The sequence below is a fragment of the Helicoverpa armigera genome, chromosome 2 (assembly GCF_030705265.1).
Source record: "Helicoverpa armigera isolate CAAS_96S chromosome 2, ASM3070526v1, whole genome shotgun sequence".
Taxonomy (NCBI): domain Eukaryota; kingdom Metazoa; phylum Arthropoda; class Insecta; order Lepidoptera; family Noctuidae; genus Helicoverpa; species Helicoverpa armigera.
The window spans coordinates 4,763,541-4,780,795 of NC_087121.1; the positions used below are offsets into that span (position 1 = coordinate 4,763,541).

The window sequence follows — 17,255 nt, forward strand, 5'->3', positions numbered from 1 at the left end:
GACAAACTCAATTAAAGCAGTTAACGTAATTAAGATATTAACTCAACACTCGAAGAGTCAGTAACCTGAACTTAACTGTAAACTTAGTAGGTACCTATTCTATGAATGAAAATTGTTTTCAGACGAATTAAAAATGTTAATTGCTTTTGATTATGTGATCCAACCTCAGTGTGGGAACTGGCGTTGTAATTGCAGGTTTTAGCAATGAGAGCAGATTGCAAGATCAAGTTGATTAAAGAAAACTATTGTGGTACTGGATTTTGCTAAATTCTTCGTCCAAAGTTGCTCGGGTGTTTGCGCGGCGTCTGGCGGCGGCGTGTCGTCGTCGCACTAAATCATATTCACATTAAGCTCCACCTACCGCACAATATAAAACACAAAAACGTTGATGACGTTCAATTATCACTCCGCATTGTTTGTTGATAGGCCGCTGGCCGCTCGCCGCTCGCCGACGACCTAACGGTGGTAATGTTTACTTTGTCTCTTGCGGCACGCTCCCTATAATCCCAAATAACAAATTATGAAATGGATGAAAAACTCAGGTTAAGCTGTCGGCGATTCCTAAACATAATGTTTGATTGTGCTCTAATGACAAGGCGCGGACTCCAAGCCACCTTTTGTGTAAAGCCGACGAGATTACTAATGGAGCGATACAAAAAAGCGTTTATTTTTAATGTCGTAAAGTCGAAAGTGTAGTCAATCCGAGATTGCTGTTAGTGTTTCGACTAAGGAGGTCCTGGTAATTGAGCAATCATCTACTCTAGTCCGTTGCGGTAAGCGACGCATCGAAAATAAATGAAATTTATTATTTGTTTTGTTTGTTTCTGAACTATGTTCTGTTTAATATCGTGAGGAAATTAGTCTACTTCCTTGTTTGGTAAAACGTTTAGGCTGTTAGCTGCATAATAGCTAGTTATGAAGGTAAATGAAAGCTATAAAACTATGGTTGAGTTTCCAATACAGCCTATAAGCAATATGTAGGAAGGGAAGGCCTCTGATGTAGCAATTCCCAAATTGCTCGTAACGATTCCCCTAATATCGTATCTATAGGGATATTCGATTTGATTAAGCATGCAATCATTCGCAAACAGACAGTCATCCATCATTTTTCATCGTCCCGAACGAAATAAATGAGACTTTCCCGATACAATATTGTGAAGTCAATTGTGAGCTGAGCTGAATCAAACGATGATATTATGGAAATGCAAACTATGCTATTGATAAGTACAATTCGCCGCAAAAAATGACTACGCCAAGTAATGAATCACCAGCCAAAACAACAATCAAGTCAAATTGCAAGCTTACACCACACAGGAAAGTAAGTAGAGTAAGCTGTCTCGTAGCAGTGTCTCTAAAATGTTGTTATTATTGATAATTGATTCAGCTATTTAACCGGCCCCCAACATAGAAGCACGTGGGATGACGTGAATGGGCAGTCATTGATCGCGTCTGTGATTGCCGGCGCCGACCGCGACGGAGGAGCGCCCGCGCCGCCTATTGTACAACCTAGCACCTATTATAGTTTGGCTTAACGCTTCTTATTGATATAGAACTAAATGATTTTTGCTAAGTAAATTGCTCGTTTTTTTTTATTTAGTCTTCCTGTGGATCTTAAAGGCTCTTTGTCCGTAGTATGCAGACTCAATCATTGTTATTTGCATGCCTTAAATTGGTGGCAGATTAACAATAATGAATTTTATACAAAGTTATGATGAACTAATAGGTGTGTTTACTAATGATACGAGACAGGATGTAGGCAGCGCGACTGGGTGCGAGGGGCAATAGCACGACCTTGCGAATGTCGCCGGACTTGATGCGGATTTGACTCATGCGCCGCGGCCCCTATGATTCATGCCATAATCATTTTTTTTAGAACACCTCAACGATTATTATCCCTCCTTTCGTAACTTTAATATCACCATCGACACCAAGCAACTTAAATACGATACATTACACCCAGCCTTAAAAATATCCCCCCGAAGATACCCAATCAAACATCAAAAGAAACAGTCAAACCGCTCGTAACTAATTTAAACACCCGATCTACAGGATTAACGCCAGGAAATCTGACAACAGGATACGTCAATTTAAACTAGTCGAAACTGAGACCAAATATGCCAAAGTGCACCTTCGATCTATTGTTCTTTACCCCGACAACTTTACATTGAACGTCGTAGCTTTCTTTTTAAACATGGAACATGGTTCAGATAGATGAAACAGACTCGGTATGTGATGCTGTACATGTTTTAGTGCAGCCATTAGTACGTAGTGTATTGAAGTGGCAGGACGTGAGCGAGTAACAAAGGAGCTCGTCTAAACAGGCCATTAATAAGGAGGCGGCTCGCGGGATCCGCCCGGGACTTCCGCTGCATTCCGAGAACCGCTATCCCGGGACAAGACAGGAATAGCACCGGTGATACTCCGTTCAACATATAAATGGCAATCAACGCAACATACCGCACTTGATATTAAGTCTGAGTGAAAGCTTAGGAAGTTTGCCTTATAAAACATGTCTACTAATTTGTGCGGGAACATGTTGCAGTGTTAGCAAACGTCACTTTCTGAAAACGGTAAAATTTCATAAAGAACCTCCGTTGTAGCTGTAGTACATTTACACAATTATCAAGCCGGCCATAAATCTCTACAAAATGACCGTAAATATGTTTGGCAGTGTGAACATTCCGTCTAAGGAATCTTTTAAAGAAACACAATTGTTTTGTACAAAACATTGTTAAAGCGCGGCGGATCAAAACGTAAAGAATAATAAATAAATGTGAGGGCTCAGAGACACCTTTATTATAGAAATGGGTGGAAGGTGGCAATCTCTGAGATCTTGCTGTGTGTTTACTGTGCATCATCACGTTTTACAAAAGGAGACAATTTATACGAAACGTGAGAAAGAAAGAGACGCAAACGTCGGCATGGACCACCTTGTTAGTAATAATCGGTTTACAGACCTTGTCAAAAATTAACTTATTATAAATTATAAATGGAGCTTAGCAAAGGTGGCGGCGAGCGAGACTGTTATCGATATCTAAGGATGTATTTTTTGCTAACCTTCAATTGATGTTTTCAATCTCAGCAAGGGTTTATGAAGGGTTATTTATCGGCTCTCTTAAGTTATACCTCTGTTATTATAAGCTGATTCATATTCCATACTATTTAATATACTTCATACTTCTATAAGTAATCTAACTGCAGTGGAATCGACTTCGATACATGAAGGTATTTAAGTAAGCCTAATATTGTGTTTGATATTTGTATTCAACGTTATCGATAAGGGCTGTCTCCTCCCTAGAATCCTGTTACCTGCCTCTAATTCTGTGATTTATCGGTCCAGTGAGAGCTTTTGCATTGCATACTGATGCACCACGAATAAGTTGTTTACCTCCTTTTATCTTCGATCCGGACATGGAATATTGAATATTAAATCTAATAATAGGAAAAAAGAGTTGATACCGGTATTGCTTTATGTATCTATCTATATACACTACGTAATCGATCACACCTTTCCGCACGACTTTTACAATCGATTTTTTGTCGAAAGACGTGACCGAACTACGGATAGCGTTCGATAACTCGGTATCGGATTATTTGTAAATAATCGGAAGAATTGTTGATCGCTACCGATTCGAAGCGTTACATCGGTGTCCCGCGCACCTGCCGTCACGACGGTAGATCACATCGGTTGACCGGTGACGAATCGATTTCGTAACGTTGACGACTTTATCGGAATTGTGTCGACACACCGATTAGCTTGATACACGAATTTATTACACGTCGATCCTGTAGACATTTTTCCCAGGAAACCGAATAAGTTTTGTGAACTCGATTTGGAACGCGATTAAGTCGTGGTATTCCCGTGTCGTGGCGCAAAGGCTAACTTACCGCCGCCGGATATCCTTGTGTACTTCCGTATAAAAATCCCGACTTGCAAGGTAATATAACGGCGCTACTGGCATTTATGACTTCAAATTGCATAAATTACAGTGTAGGTACATGGCATTCTAATAATAAACAAGTCCGTGATTAATATTCTGATTCATAAAGACATAAAAAGAAAATATCAATAAATGAGTATCCATAACGAGAGGTAGTTCTATATTTACTTGTGTCCATTATGATATATCATGTATGGGCCACCGAGGACGCCACAGGACGTTCCACCAGATTTTATTAAGATGTACCACTTTGCCCGGCTCGCATACAACCTGCCAAATGTATTCTTCCTAGGTACATCATGCTAATATAATCAGTAAACCCCGAACAATAAAGATAAAAATGGCATGAAAGTTTTGGTTCATTTGTAAAATATAAGTTACCTTTTGGTGTATGTGACAAAACAACCGCATTAAGTTGTCTCATTCGAAACAATCATAAGTGACTGGAAGGGATAGTGTATTTTATGTGTTCGGTGTATGGTTTGGAATAGTGTTGCTTGTTTGTATGTTTAGTGTAATTTTTCACGTAAGTGGGAGCGTGGAGCAGCGGGGGGCGCCGACAAAGCTGCTGCCCCGGGGGGCGGCCACCGATTCCAACTGCGTCTGCGCATACCAAACTGTGATTTGATAATAACATGACACATTTAGAATTACCGCTCCTATACAAATATGTTGCTGGAAAATTATGTTCTTATAAAATGTTTGACGTTTTCATTTTATATTAATTTGACGAGGTTTGTTGTTTTGTAGGAACACTGAAGAAATAACTTGACTTGAATGACTAAGACATCTTCTGCTTAATAGTTAACAATTCAATTAAATATGTAATTTCAGAAGCCATTTATATTTCCATATGAAAACGGTGAAAACTCCAATAAGACATACTATGTAAATACTGTACCTATTTTTCTTATGTGAATCATTGGCTTTATCCGATTCAAACTAATCAACAAAAAATAAGTAAGTAGGTAAGTATACCTACATATATGTAAAGTTTAAATGTCTTGGCGGGGTCAGGGCGGCGCGAGAGTGGCGTGACCGCGTAGGATCGCGTTTTGGCCGCGGCCGCCCACGAATACATAACCTATTGTCTGATTGTCTGCCCACGTGTGGACGAGACGTCCACCACACGTGATGTCACGTTATCAACAGATATATACGTATCTAATTAAAGTGAATGCAATTTGATTGGTTCGATTGCGAAACATGTAACGCGAACGCCAATTAAAGCAATGTTTGCGGTCCACTAAACTCACAAACAAGAGAGCAAAATGGGATACATTTTATTGTTTTGTGACAATTATTATAATAAATTTAAGCTTACAAATTCAAGATATATAAAAAAATAAGTTCCGGAATATATTCCTGTTCGCATAATAGTAATCGCCATAATCCTTGGTATTAACGGATTAGGGTGCCAACGGACTTGCGCGGTATTTAGCAAGGAGTCTTATTCAAAATGCTATTATTATTTCCTTTTACAAAATGTGTCACAAAGGAGTCTATTCCTTTAGCTGCTAATGTAAGGTAAACAGCACATTAGCGGACTGTAACAATTGATTATAGTGTCCGTACCGCCGCCTACGCCGTGGCTTATTTCTGTCATTTTCTCGGTAACGCGGGAAAGAAACGACTTGTGTGGCAAGGATCGCACGCACTCAGCTTAGTTCCGTTTAGGTGTGAAATAAAACTTTTATTTTATTTAATATAATGTGCCTTTGTTGGATGAGGTTTTTATGTACATTTTACACGATAATATGCTGAAGCCATAACCTAAAGCTACCTTATACCCGAAATTATTTAGAAACGAAGTTCAAAAGTTATTGCCAATACGTCTTTATGAATATATTGTATAAAAAGATCCATACAATATTTTAGTGTTAGAACAAAGGCTGATAGTGAGCAATAAAGAAGAAAGGCAAGTAAGTTTGTTCGTGGGCGTGAGAATGGCGCGCGGGCGGGTCCGTGCCGCGCCGAGTCGCTGCTAATGCACTGGTCAAACACGCATGCCGCACTACTTCCAGCCTATCACTGTTCTTCACATCACTAGGCAAACAAACAATATAATAATATTATTAGTACCTAGTTAAATTGTAGATAACTTTAATTGTGAATACTTATTTGTCAAAATTCAAATTGAAGCTGAAGAAGCAGCCCTCACAATCGGCGCTCTCAACAGTCACATCATCTCGCTAGGTCACATAAATGTAGAAAATTGGTGCTGAAACTTTAATTATTTCTCAATTAGTCATGTTAGTTACCAATATTACCAAGTATCAACAGTGTTTAGGAAATGAGGAAAAATGTAACGTCACTGCTTTTAATTAATGTAACTAATTCAATTTTTCTTATGATATGCAATCGGTTAACGGCAATCTGGACTATTGTTTTTACTATGTGAACGGGAGTACAATAAGAGAACATATTTAATTCAGTTTTGTTGTTAATCCGACTTGAAAAATCTCGTGTGAACTGAGTGGAGGCAAGAGGTGTGACGGAGTGGTGGCTCTCGGCTCATGTGATCCTTATCAGCTCTCTCTACTCTCACGTCGCCGCAGTGACTAATTGCACTCGCTCACCCACCGTGAAATTACACCATTTAAATACATATATTTCAAAACAATAATCCAAAACTATGATAAATTAAAAACGAATTGCCACTTTTTTATTTAATAACGACTAAAATGTTTGTATGTGAGTGAATTGAATACAGTCGCAGTTCACATGCATGGTGTTCGCTTTTGCAGTTTTATTTTTATCGCTTACTTATATAAATAGAACGCACCTACCTCAGCGTGTACTAAGGATACTTTAATGTAATTCTGCTAGTAAAGGTTTCCAGCGACCGTGACAAATAACTAGTGTTCTTCCATCACGTTCCTCATTATATCCTAATGCAGTAAACAACATCTCATCGGACATTTCTCGTGGGTCGAGGTTCGATTCCGCTGCTTCTTTTAATAGCAGCTCCCTGAGAACGGCAGTTAATTAGTACTAAAGCCGCCACCTGTGTTATTATCTGGACGTCAAACACATGGTAACGCCAGCATTAGGGGCGTTTACCCTATATTTGTATGTGCATAGCTTTGAATGATAATTCGCGCTTATACGCGTTCCCACTCCTATGGGTGAATGTATATGAATGCATGCTTGTGTAATGATGCCGATGCTTTCCTATTTTATTTTATCAAATAATGACTTATTTAGTTCCTTCCTTTTTAGACTTTCAGAACTGTGGAGTCAGTTACTTGTTTACAGTTGGAGTTGCAAATAATTCAGTAAAGCTTGTTGTTGTTATTGTCAACGACACAATTCGTCTTGGTTCGATCCCCGGGGCCATATGACGAATCCAATTAACAGCACTAACATATTCCGTCGGACGGCCAGTATTTATGTTTCCTCACAGTCGCACTGTAAATATTTAGTCCGGGAGGCGTCTGGCATCGCCCTCACCTTATCTCTTCATCGGGCGCGTGAACCATTTCATGGGCAACATTGAGTGCGCCTGCAGCGCCGACAACGTACAGGATACAGGTTTGTAAATACTGATTAGAAAGTGGCACCTCAACGAGCGGTCCTTGAAAACTTCGTTACGCAGATAATCAGGAAGTTTATTTAGTGGAGCGTGGATGTTAGCTAGTAGACACGTGGCGTGGTATCATAGCGGAGATAGCGCAGTAAATCAAGCAACGGTGCGCGCTGCGATCGGCGCGCGAGTCGCGTGCGCGTGGGCATCGACAGGTGATGTCGGTCGATTATCTGCTAATTTATACGCGCCGCTCAACTTCTGTTCTCTCATATAATATTATTCATTTCGACACAACGCAAACGAGCTCGCTAAATATAGAGAGCGGCATTCCATGGACAACGCGCCTTGTTCTCGGGTAACTGTCCAATTGTTTTATTATCCTTTTTCGATTACAATTTCTTATTTTAAATGTCAGTTGTTCGCGGCGACTGAGGATGGCTGGCTCCTATTTGGAGCAGTGTTTGTTGTAGCCGTGCTGATGTCACCGTGCCATGCCATCATCATGAGGGGGCCCGTTTTGGAATCTTTACGATCGACACCTCCACATATTCGCAACAGTTCATTCACCGACGCGAATGTGAATGTCATTGTCAACTTACATTTATCTATTTTTGATCTGATGAGCATATCCGTGTTTTAATTGACTACTGCATTTAGATTGACATGAATTGATGAAGTTTCATGAAACCTTTGGAAAGCTTTGAGATCAACAATGCTGGTCTCTGAATAAAAAGCCTAAGTATGTGCGTGTGTGAACTGACTGAGTGACTACTAGTTACCTACTCCGTTTACATTTTCTTCCTTAATTGTTGTATTTATTTTCTTGTTACAAATGTACATATGTACACACTTATAACGTTGTTTATGTTTTTTTTTTCAGTTGATTGCAGATAAACACATTCGCTTTTACTCATGCGTATCTAAGATATTACTTACTGCAAGTGTTCATAAAAGTGAATTACAAGAAAAAGCAAAAAAAAGAACAGGGGTCAAAAGGTACAAACCACTTTTCTTTACAACAGATGCTATCAAGATAATCATTCTAAAATAGACAAAATATGACTGTAAATATGTAAAAAAATAAGTTAAACTCTAACAGAATGGTAAAAAATATAAATATTGCATTTTTTTGCAAAAAAAAGCGTTTTGAAAGTAGAATTGATTGTTATGGTATTCCAATAAAAATCTATAATATCTCTGTGATGACTGTTCCATCTTATAGGAAAGTCAATTACGTAGGTCGGGCGGAGAAGATGCATGTACTAACTCTAAGTACATAGGTAGACCCGATTATTATTCGATGATTAAAATTTTAAATACTAACTAGATGAGCTCTACTAATAATTGTCATAAGGAACTAAATTGTTACCTAGTTCTTACGTAGTATTCTTTTTGGGTTTTCCGGCTATGACCACATACTTACGCACCAAAACAATATTTTATATTCTAAATAGCATACCTTTATGGACTTATGATATCATCACCTGTTGTTATGTAACCTTATCGAAGCTATTGTTAAATACAATTTGTAGGCCGTCACAAAGGATCCCTCCTGCCAATAAATATCTTGATTTGAAAATATTTTGAAATGGTTCTATTTCATCGGTCTGAAGCGTTAAATTTAGATGTTTTATTCATCCCTTTTATTAGTTATGTACGTAAACAAAGCTATCTTAAGGGCACAGGTGCGTGTGAACTTGCCGCGCGTGAAGTTATTGTAAATTTGCTTCGGTGTGGTCTTTAAAAAAATCTGTTACGATTACACGATCCATCAACCCCCACGGACGATTTACTACGGTGACCTCCGTGCGAGATCATCATTTGCCCCTCATGATTACATTAGCCCTCAGAGGGATGGCCTTTTTGTCCATTTTACTTTTAAAGAGTTAGGTAGTTCCTAACACACATAAAGAAATATCCTGTTTTGTTAATCATATCTAGAACGACAAATTCAAGACTGTCATCAACGCAAGAAACACTGCAAACCATATTATTGACAATTTGAACAAAATCAAAGCATCCGGTAGATTGAGATCACTAGAATACCTTACATAGTACGAAAACGAAACAATAGGTTATATAGAAATTAATGTTCTGATCAATGTCAACGAATAACGATAAAATGTTTTCAATGGTCAGCACAACTGCGATTGGAACGAGCAAGAATTTTCATTTAGTAAGTAAGACATTAATTACCGAGGAGCAATAAAAATGCCAACGTTAAATGGATGCTTGGTTTCTTGTTTTTACCGTGGACCTATATCTCACAATAAAGCAAAAATTATTAGGTATTTTAATGCAAGAACAATGACATCACCAAAGCTCTCACCTCCGCTTGTGCTGTTTACTTAAAAGTTGACATTATAAAGTCACACATCCATATTATAAATGAAGGGTTCGAAAAGCATTACATCAAGGGTGGGATCAAAGTGTGGCGGTCGGCAGGCGGCGCGGTCCGGCCGGGCGCCAAGATCGCAACGATATCGTCGCTAGAACAGTAATCGTCAATAAAATCTCAATTTAGATGGCACCGATACCGTGTGAGTTACGGACGGACAGTCAGACCGAACACGAAAACTTACTCGACGATGGAATGTGCCCGTGACAGGACCAGCTAACGAATTAGGTACTCACAAGTTTTTTCTTTGACACGTCTAATTTAATTTATTTTTTATCGTATTTAAACTTAATGACTGAGGAAAACTTAGCAAATATTTTTCCAGTTGATGTATGGCTATCGGTATTGTTAAACCTTCTCAAACCCTATCCTATAGTATGAGGTTCGGTGCGCGGTAGGTACGTGAAGGTGCGAGGATGTGCAGTACCGGCGCTGACCAGCTCGTCGCGTCTGCGCCACCTTGAATTAATGACGGCTTGACGCCTCGCCGACAGCGGCACGCCTACGCCTATTTATAACAGACCTTTTTGTCTTTTTGCTCCCACCCCACTGGCCAGTCACAGATAAGAAGGACGTCAAAGTGGGCATTTAAAAATAAATTTGTCGAAAGTGATAAATGATGGATATAACTTTTATTATTTCAAATTAAATTAACGATCCGAACGGAACGTCTACCTTTTCTCACATTAGAGGGATCTTATCTGGAATGATTGCTTCCATTACCTTGGAGAACGGACACGTTGTTTTGTAGGTAAGGGAAGATAAAGAGATTAATGCGTAAAGCAATTAATTTTGATTGAGGTGTGTTTTATTAAGTAATTGTTTTTGTTCCCAATGTGGATTTGAAACGCACCATGAACTTGTGATTTGTTGTTGGTAAGTTTTTTCAGCAATGTTTTTAAAGTATTGTGAAAGAAAAACACTGCGCTCTATAAAACTTAAAAGAGCAATGATGTCTCAAACAAAGAGATTTGTTTAAAAAGTTTTATCATAATGTATCGCACTTATGATTCCACGGCATGCGGGGTGTTAGTGAAAACTTTTTAAAGTTATAATAAAATATTATGAGTGTTGTGGAACTATGTTTACTGTATGGCTCGTTCCCACAGTGAGCTTTAATACATTTTCCATGTTCCAGTTAGCGCCCCATAAATTGATTAAGGGTCAGCGGCGACTCACAAAAGTTTTTTGTGACGCAAGACAGGTAATCCTTAACTGCTGCCATCCTAGCACTAGCACGCTTACATAAGCGACCTTATATCAACACAAGACATTTTGAAGATTAAAGTAAAGGAATAGCGGTTTGTGGAAGCTATAAATCTTTAATACATTTTGGTGTTAAATCAACATAATGGAGTGAACTAATTTCCTGTCAGGATATTGCTGTGGGGAGCTAGTACGATTTCCCTAAAAGCTTCTGTTCCAGTCACCTCTCTTACATCAATCATTCGGGTTCGCCAAAGTGAAATCATTTTCATAACAAAGGGTAACAAGCTTTTAAAAATACGCCAATCGTTCTGTTGTGCATCGTTTGAATTCGTATACATTACTAGCTTGTCTAGGCGCTTTCTTTTATTGGAGTTCTTTAAAACTGTCAAGATTATTCCCAATTGCGAGTCGCTAAGTATGCGGCGGTGTGTACTTAGGTACAGTTAGCAAATCGCTTTTATTTAATGAACTTAAACCTACATATCACACAATAGATATGATACACACTGCACACAGAATATCGCTACTTAAGTGTTTTTTTTAGATGAAATTTTGATTGGGAAGTAATATTATTTAAATCCTTTGTGAGGTTAGTGTCAATAGATTTTCCTTATACTTGAAAAAGCTTTTGACTTTTAATTTGACCTGGTCCTAAATAGAAGATACATAAAAGAAAATAATATCAGAATTGGACAGTTGATGATCGTCTTCAGTGATAAGCAAAAACTTACACTAGTCATACAGAAGACATCGTATTTTATAATAGACAAAAAAAAAATAGAGAAACGACTAAAATATTTTGCTTTTGTGTCATGAATGAAAGTTATTTGGACCGTTCGTCCATTCAAAGATTTTAATCCCAGAATAACTTCCTTTCATCTGCTAGACATCCGGCCACCAGAGTAGTTGATGACAAACTTGAAGACTGGTGAAAAATGAGACAGCGAAGCGGAAGGACTAGCCTGAAAGAAGTAGCTGAAAAACGCATCTTCTTTTGCATTACAACGGCATGACCGACCAAAACCATGCCCGTGCCAAGGACCAAATAAAGATAAGTATATGGAATTATTTCGAGGCTTTTTAATAACTTGTTTTCGTATAACCCATCACTGGGCAGCATACATATATCACCGGCCACGATATCTTACCGCAATGAAGTCAGTAATTTAGTTGGGAGTTTTGGTAGGTTCGAACAAAAAAGCGCGAGGTGACAATATAAATAACAATTTGGCCCACCCCGTTCGAATGTGGTTCGCTCGGATTAGCATAAGAATGCCGCATCATGAACGCCCACGACCCTACACTGTCCCTCGTTGTCTGTTTATACGTCGAATTTAATTTTGATTTACGATCCTCCACACATATTGTAAGTAAAACATTTTTCGATGAAAATGAATTTCAAAAAGCGGTAACGCCAAGTGGTCATGGCATTTCTGTTGCCGTCTAGAAGATTTCAAGTTCCTATCTTCCGACTGCATCATCAGTTCGACCGTACCATACCTAAATGCATTGTCATCGAAACTACATAGAGCTGCGAATTTACATGACGCGACGATCATTGGAAGATGGTTGAATTAGTTACGACTACGTCCTAATAATAAAAGCGTGTTAAAAATGCAAACCAAACAACCCAGAGACATAATTTTATTTCCAATTCTAAATCTATAAAACGTTTCAATTCCAACAGCATTTGATTTCATCTGAAACCCTTTTAAATAACTTAATAAAAAATGTCTGGGAATATAATTTACGATCGCACATTAGGACGAATTAAAGTGCTTCTTAAGATTCCTTTATGCAAATATTGTTAAAAATATCGCCTACCTCTGGCGATTAAATTAATTGAGGTAATACTTGCATTTGGCATATTCGAGTATTAATTTGATAAATGAGGGTTAATCAGATCATCTACCTAATTATTTTAAACAGCTCATAAACAACATCGTCGGGCATTCGTTTAATTAATGCTTATCTCTGCGGATTCGTTTGTAATTGGGGCTCGATGATTCAAAATTATATTTAGAGATAGCTTGGGAAGACCTTGAAAGTTTGCCTAAAACAAAAAGAACAGCGGTGAACTTGCCAAGACGATGTCAGCAAAAAATAGAGTTACGTTTAAGATTAGGCACAATAAATTTTAACTTGCTATAAAGTGTAGCTAATTTATAAACAAAGAGTACAAACTGTGGTCGCAACCAATTACAAAAAAAATACAATTATTTATCTTGAATCATCTAAAGTGTGCTATGATCCAATCAATTTAAATCCCAAATCCAAATAAATAAAATAATAAACGACGGTGCTCAGTGTTAATACGCATTTAAGATAATATATTTAACCATACAAAAATAAATGTCCACCTAATAAATCGTGCCGGACCTTATCGACTTTCGAGACGCGACAGTAAGGACTCGATAAGGATGTGGGTCCATTCGGTGTGAGGGTTTCGGAACACGTAACTTTTTGGTTTACGTTAAGTTTCCTTTTACCTCTGTATAGTGGAACTTCATATGTGTCGAATTTGCTTTTAGTGACTCGTGTAGTTTGGGAACGGGCGCGAGCTGAGCGTAATCGGCGTTGCATCTTAATTTAGTTGTCTTGTATTGTGGGAGGCGGCGGCGAGCGCGTTGTGGGACATAACCTAACCCACTGGAGGTAAAGGACGCCGTGCCCGACTGACGCATATATCTCTACATTTATTACGCACAAGTATAAAAACGAATGATTTTACTGACTTAATTGGGATCCGTAGATCATCTAGCTAGGTCAAATTACGACGACAATCGAAGTTTAAAATTATTAATGTAACACTTACCACATTGACGAACTCCTGAAATGTGATTGCGTTGCTCGTCGCACTCTGTGCCTTATCAAGGAGAATCTGGAATGGAATAACATCTCAAGTCAGTCGGGAAGAATGATTATTGTTTGACGAAACTTGCAATAGGGAATGTAGACCAACTGACTTATGAAACAAGAGATGTCCAAATTAACTCACCTCACGTTTATGAGGTGGCACCTGTGCTATAAAATCCGGATTTTGAAGGGTTTGTATGAAATCTGGCCACGGGATTTCACCGAAACCCTCCGGATCGAACTGCATACAACAAAAGGGAAAATTGTAAATAGCAAAATCATATAAAATGTATTTATCATGTAAAATTACAATAGCTCTTTCCTCTCTAGCCTACTTCACAGCAAATCAATCGAAAACAATTGGTCTGCAAGACCCGAAATAACAACCATAAATAGATATGATTCTGATATTCTTTCAGCATAAGGATTATTACTGTAGTTCAAATCTGAAGTGAAAAGAACCTGTTGAACGATCAGGTAGAGGTTCACACCTCTACGTAGATATGCTCATTAATTTAGCTCCATTCCGATACGGTCACGTACGAGACCCCTCGATTATGATTTCACAGTGGCACCCCGAATGTCATAACACGCGTCACTGGCACTTCACACATGTGCCTTCAGTTATATTTTCATGTGTTTCCCAAAACAGTGGCACAAAAAATAAGAAGCGCCCCTATCTCAAGTATCGCACTATCTCAATGTGCCGTACGTGATGAAACATCGTTTGATCCGCGCGCCACCGCCTCCTTTATCCACTTATAAAACATTTTATATCCCGCTTCTGTACATTTTAATCAGTCAAAAACAAAGGATATTCTTTGAAATTTGTTTCCGTATCCTAAACGACAGTTTTTATGAAATACGCGGGCTCTAACTTTAGCCTTTATGTGATAGAGTTGCCACATTTACGAGCGTTGTAAATCATGATTGTCATTTCATATTCATAGAGGCAGCTTCTAATAGATTGTTTCTTAATTCACGGAACAAACAAATACTTAAGCATATCTAAGAACTGCAGTAGATTCTGTGCTTTAATGAAATTAAATTCATTGTGGTTTTTGTAATAGGACGCTGCAAAACTTTGTCATTATACTAATTGAATTATCTTTTCGATATGTTAGATAAGTTATTGTCATGACTAATTTACTGAAAGATTACAAAATATGTTTTTGTATACAGACAAAAGTGAACAGGTAGCGAAATACAACGAAGGTTTGATGATACTAACGTTATCGCATTGTCAACTAAATGAAATATTACGGTGCAGCATCAACACATCTCGTCAATGCCATGACTTTGATTCAGGTGCGTAGGTACTTCCTTGTGTTGGGAGCATACAAAAGTAAGTATTCATAAGTAATACCACGTAAACTAAATACTATCTACCTGATACCATGGATAGATGATAGCTGAAAGTAAAGGACGATAATGTCTATTTTTAAGATTACTTTTCTACAGATTTATTATACATATGTATAGATTCATTTGCTTGATAGATACTCACCCTATCAAATAAGAGGCGCCATTTCTGTAAGAAACAAACAGTATTCATTAATGATCTGACATCGCAAGAATTAAAGGACGTTTCTAACCAAATTAGTGCAAAACTCTGTCTAATTAATACATTACCATGCTATTCAAAACAGTGGGAACTAAAATACGCTGTACTTAACGTTTATTAACCTTAAAACTAACTGTAACACAATGACGCAAATTCTTCTTCTATGACGTTAGGCTATTGTTTTCGATAAATAACTTTATTTTAGATATACTTACATCGTGCATCAACTCCCGCCGTATTTCCGCCTCGTCCAACTCCGAACCGAGGTCCGTGTGGTCAGTGTCGTAGAGGGGTTCTGCTGCACGGGATATCGAGCCAAGGGAGTCCCGGGCTGAAGCGAGCGATCCCGTGACTGTGGGCAGCACCCCGGCTTCGATCCCGGACTCCATGGAGGTGTTAGTTGAGAGGATAGTGGCGGCGGGCGGCGCGCGCATCTCGCCGCCTGCGCCACTTCCCACCCACACAGACATGCTGCTTGCAACACCATCCACACTACTGCGCTGGCTCTCTATTACAATAACTCTCTCGATATCATACTAGACTAACTAAACAAACAACTTTTTCAGCAACTTCGATTTGTATAATATTAAACTTCCTTGGACAGACGATGGGACCGAAAATTTTATTGCTGGACGCTTTTAATTTTGGACTTAGAGGTTTATGGACAGAAATCAGTTAATAACAAGTAACTAGATTCTATGAGTGGAAGAAGATTATAAGGCACGTTGATTTGTATCTTTTGCCTTGATGATGCACCTGAAACAAGGTAAATGAAGATCTTAATTATGAATATGTGCGTTAATGATTTATGTTTCTGAAAAAAATAAATAAGGTCCCTACCATGGTCATTCACCACAGTACGTAGGTACCTAACTTCTTTGAATGCTAACCCTTACCCTTATTTCATACAAATAACATGAACTTGACCCATTTAAATTCTTCCGTTATAAGTAGGTACGTAGACCTTGGGAATTTCGACATTGAAAAGCTTTTATACTTTTTACAACTTCAACCATCCGTATGTAATAAAACTTTAGTTCCTTATATAGGTCTTATTGTTGTAAAAAAAGATGTTTAATTTACTGTTTCTTTAGTTTTTCGGCCACCGCCAATATATAATCTTTGTGGCCCATTTAAATACCTAGTACCCAGGTTAACTACGTAAGAATAAGAATGAAATCTGCCTTAGCACCCAAATTAATAAGTATTAATAACACATAATACCTACGTCGAATAAATCTTAAATAAAACAAGCAAGAAAATAATTACGTCAAAAATGCATAAATTAGCACAGATTTATTAATTTTGTCTACAAAGTTACGTCTGGTGCAATTTACGACATGAAATCAAATTTTCGCAGCACCGAGATAGCCAATCAGCTGAGGGAGGGAAACGACCGACAACCGAACGCTGCGGGCCAGAGGGCTACAACCCTCTAGACGTTGCCATAGCAACGAGCCGCAATTTCATACCCCGCTTAACACTAGGCTTATTTGCCGAGCACGTGTTTTGTAAACATTTTTTCTTGTTTAACTTAACTACTACAGTCGGTTGTGTTATCCAGTTACTAGTGTTTTTGTTTTGGTTATTCTACCCAGGTACTGTTTACTCACAAGCTTAGCCCACGATAAATTATTCTGTCCTAACTATGAGTATTTTTCTCTCTGATTATTCATAATTAGCTATTGTTATTCTTATTTAAATTAAACAACCTGAAGAATCTACAATATACCTAATAACATTTTTAACATGACATAG

General features: G+C 38.2%; 1 protein-coding gene across 1 annotated transcript in view; it reads right to left on the minus strand.

Annotated features, from left to right (window-relative positions):
- LOC110376738 (rhomboid-related protein 3) overlaps positions 1-17,255 on the minus strand; it is an 80,788-nt gene that overhangs the window by 63,266 nt on the left and 267 nt on the right. Inside the window, exons 2-5 of the mRNA XM_021335319.3 lie at positions 15,713-16,253; positions 15,441-15,464; positions 14,076-14,174; positions 13,893-13,958 (exon numbers count right to left, since the gene is read on the minus strand). Of these exons, the coding sequence (XP_021190994.2) occupies positions 13,893-13,958; positions 14,076-14,174; positions 15,441-15,464; positions 15,713-15,967 (444 nt within the window). The 5' untranslated portion in view covers positions 15,968-16,253. The remainder of the gene's footprint in view (positions 1-13,892; positions 13,959-14,075; positions 14,175-15,440; positions 15,465-15,712; positions 16,254-17,255) is intronic.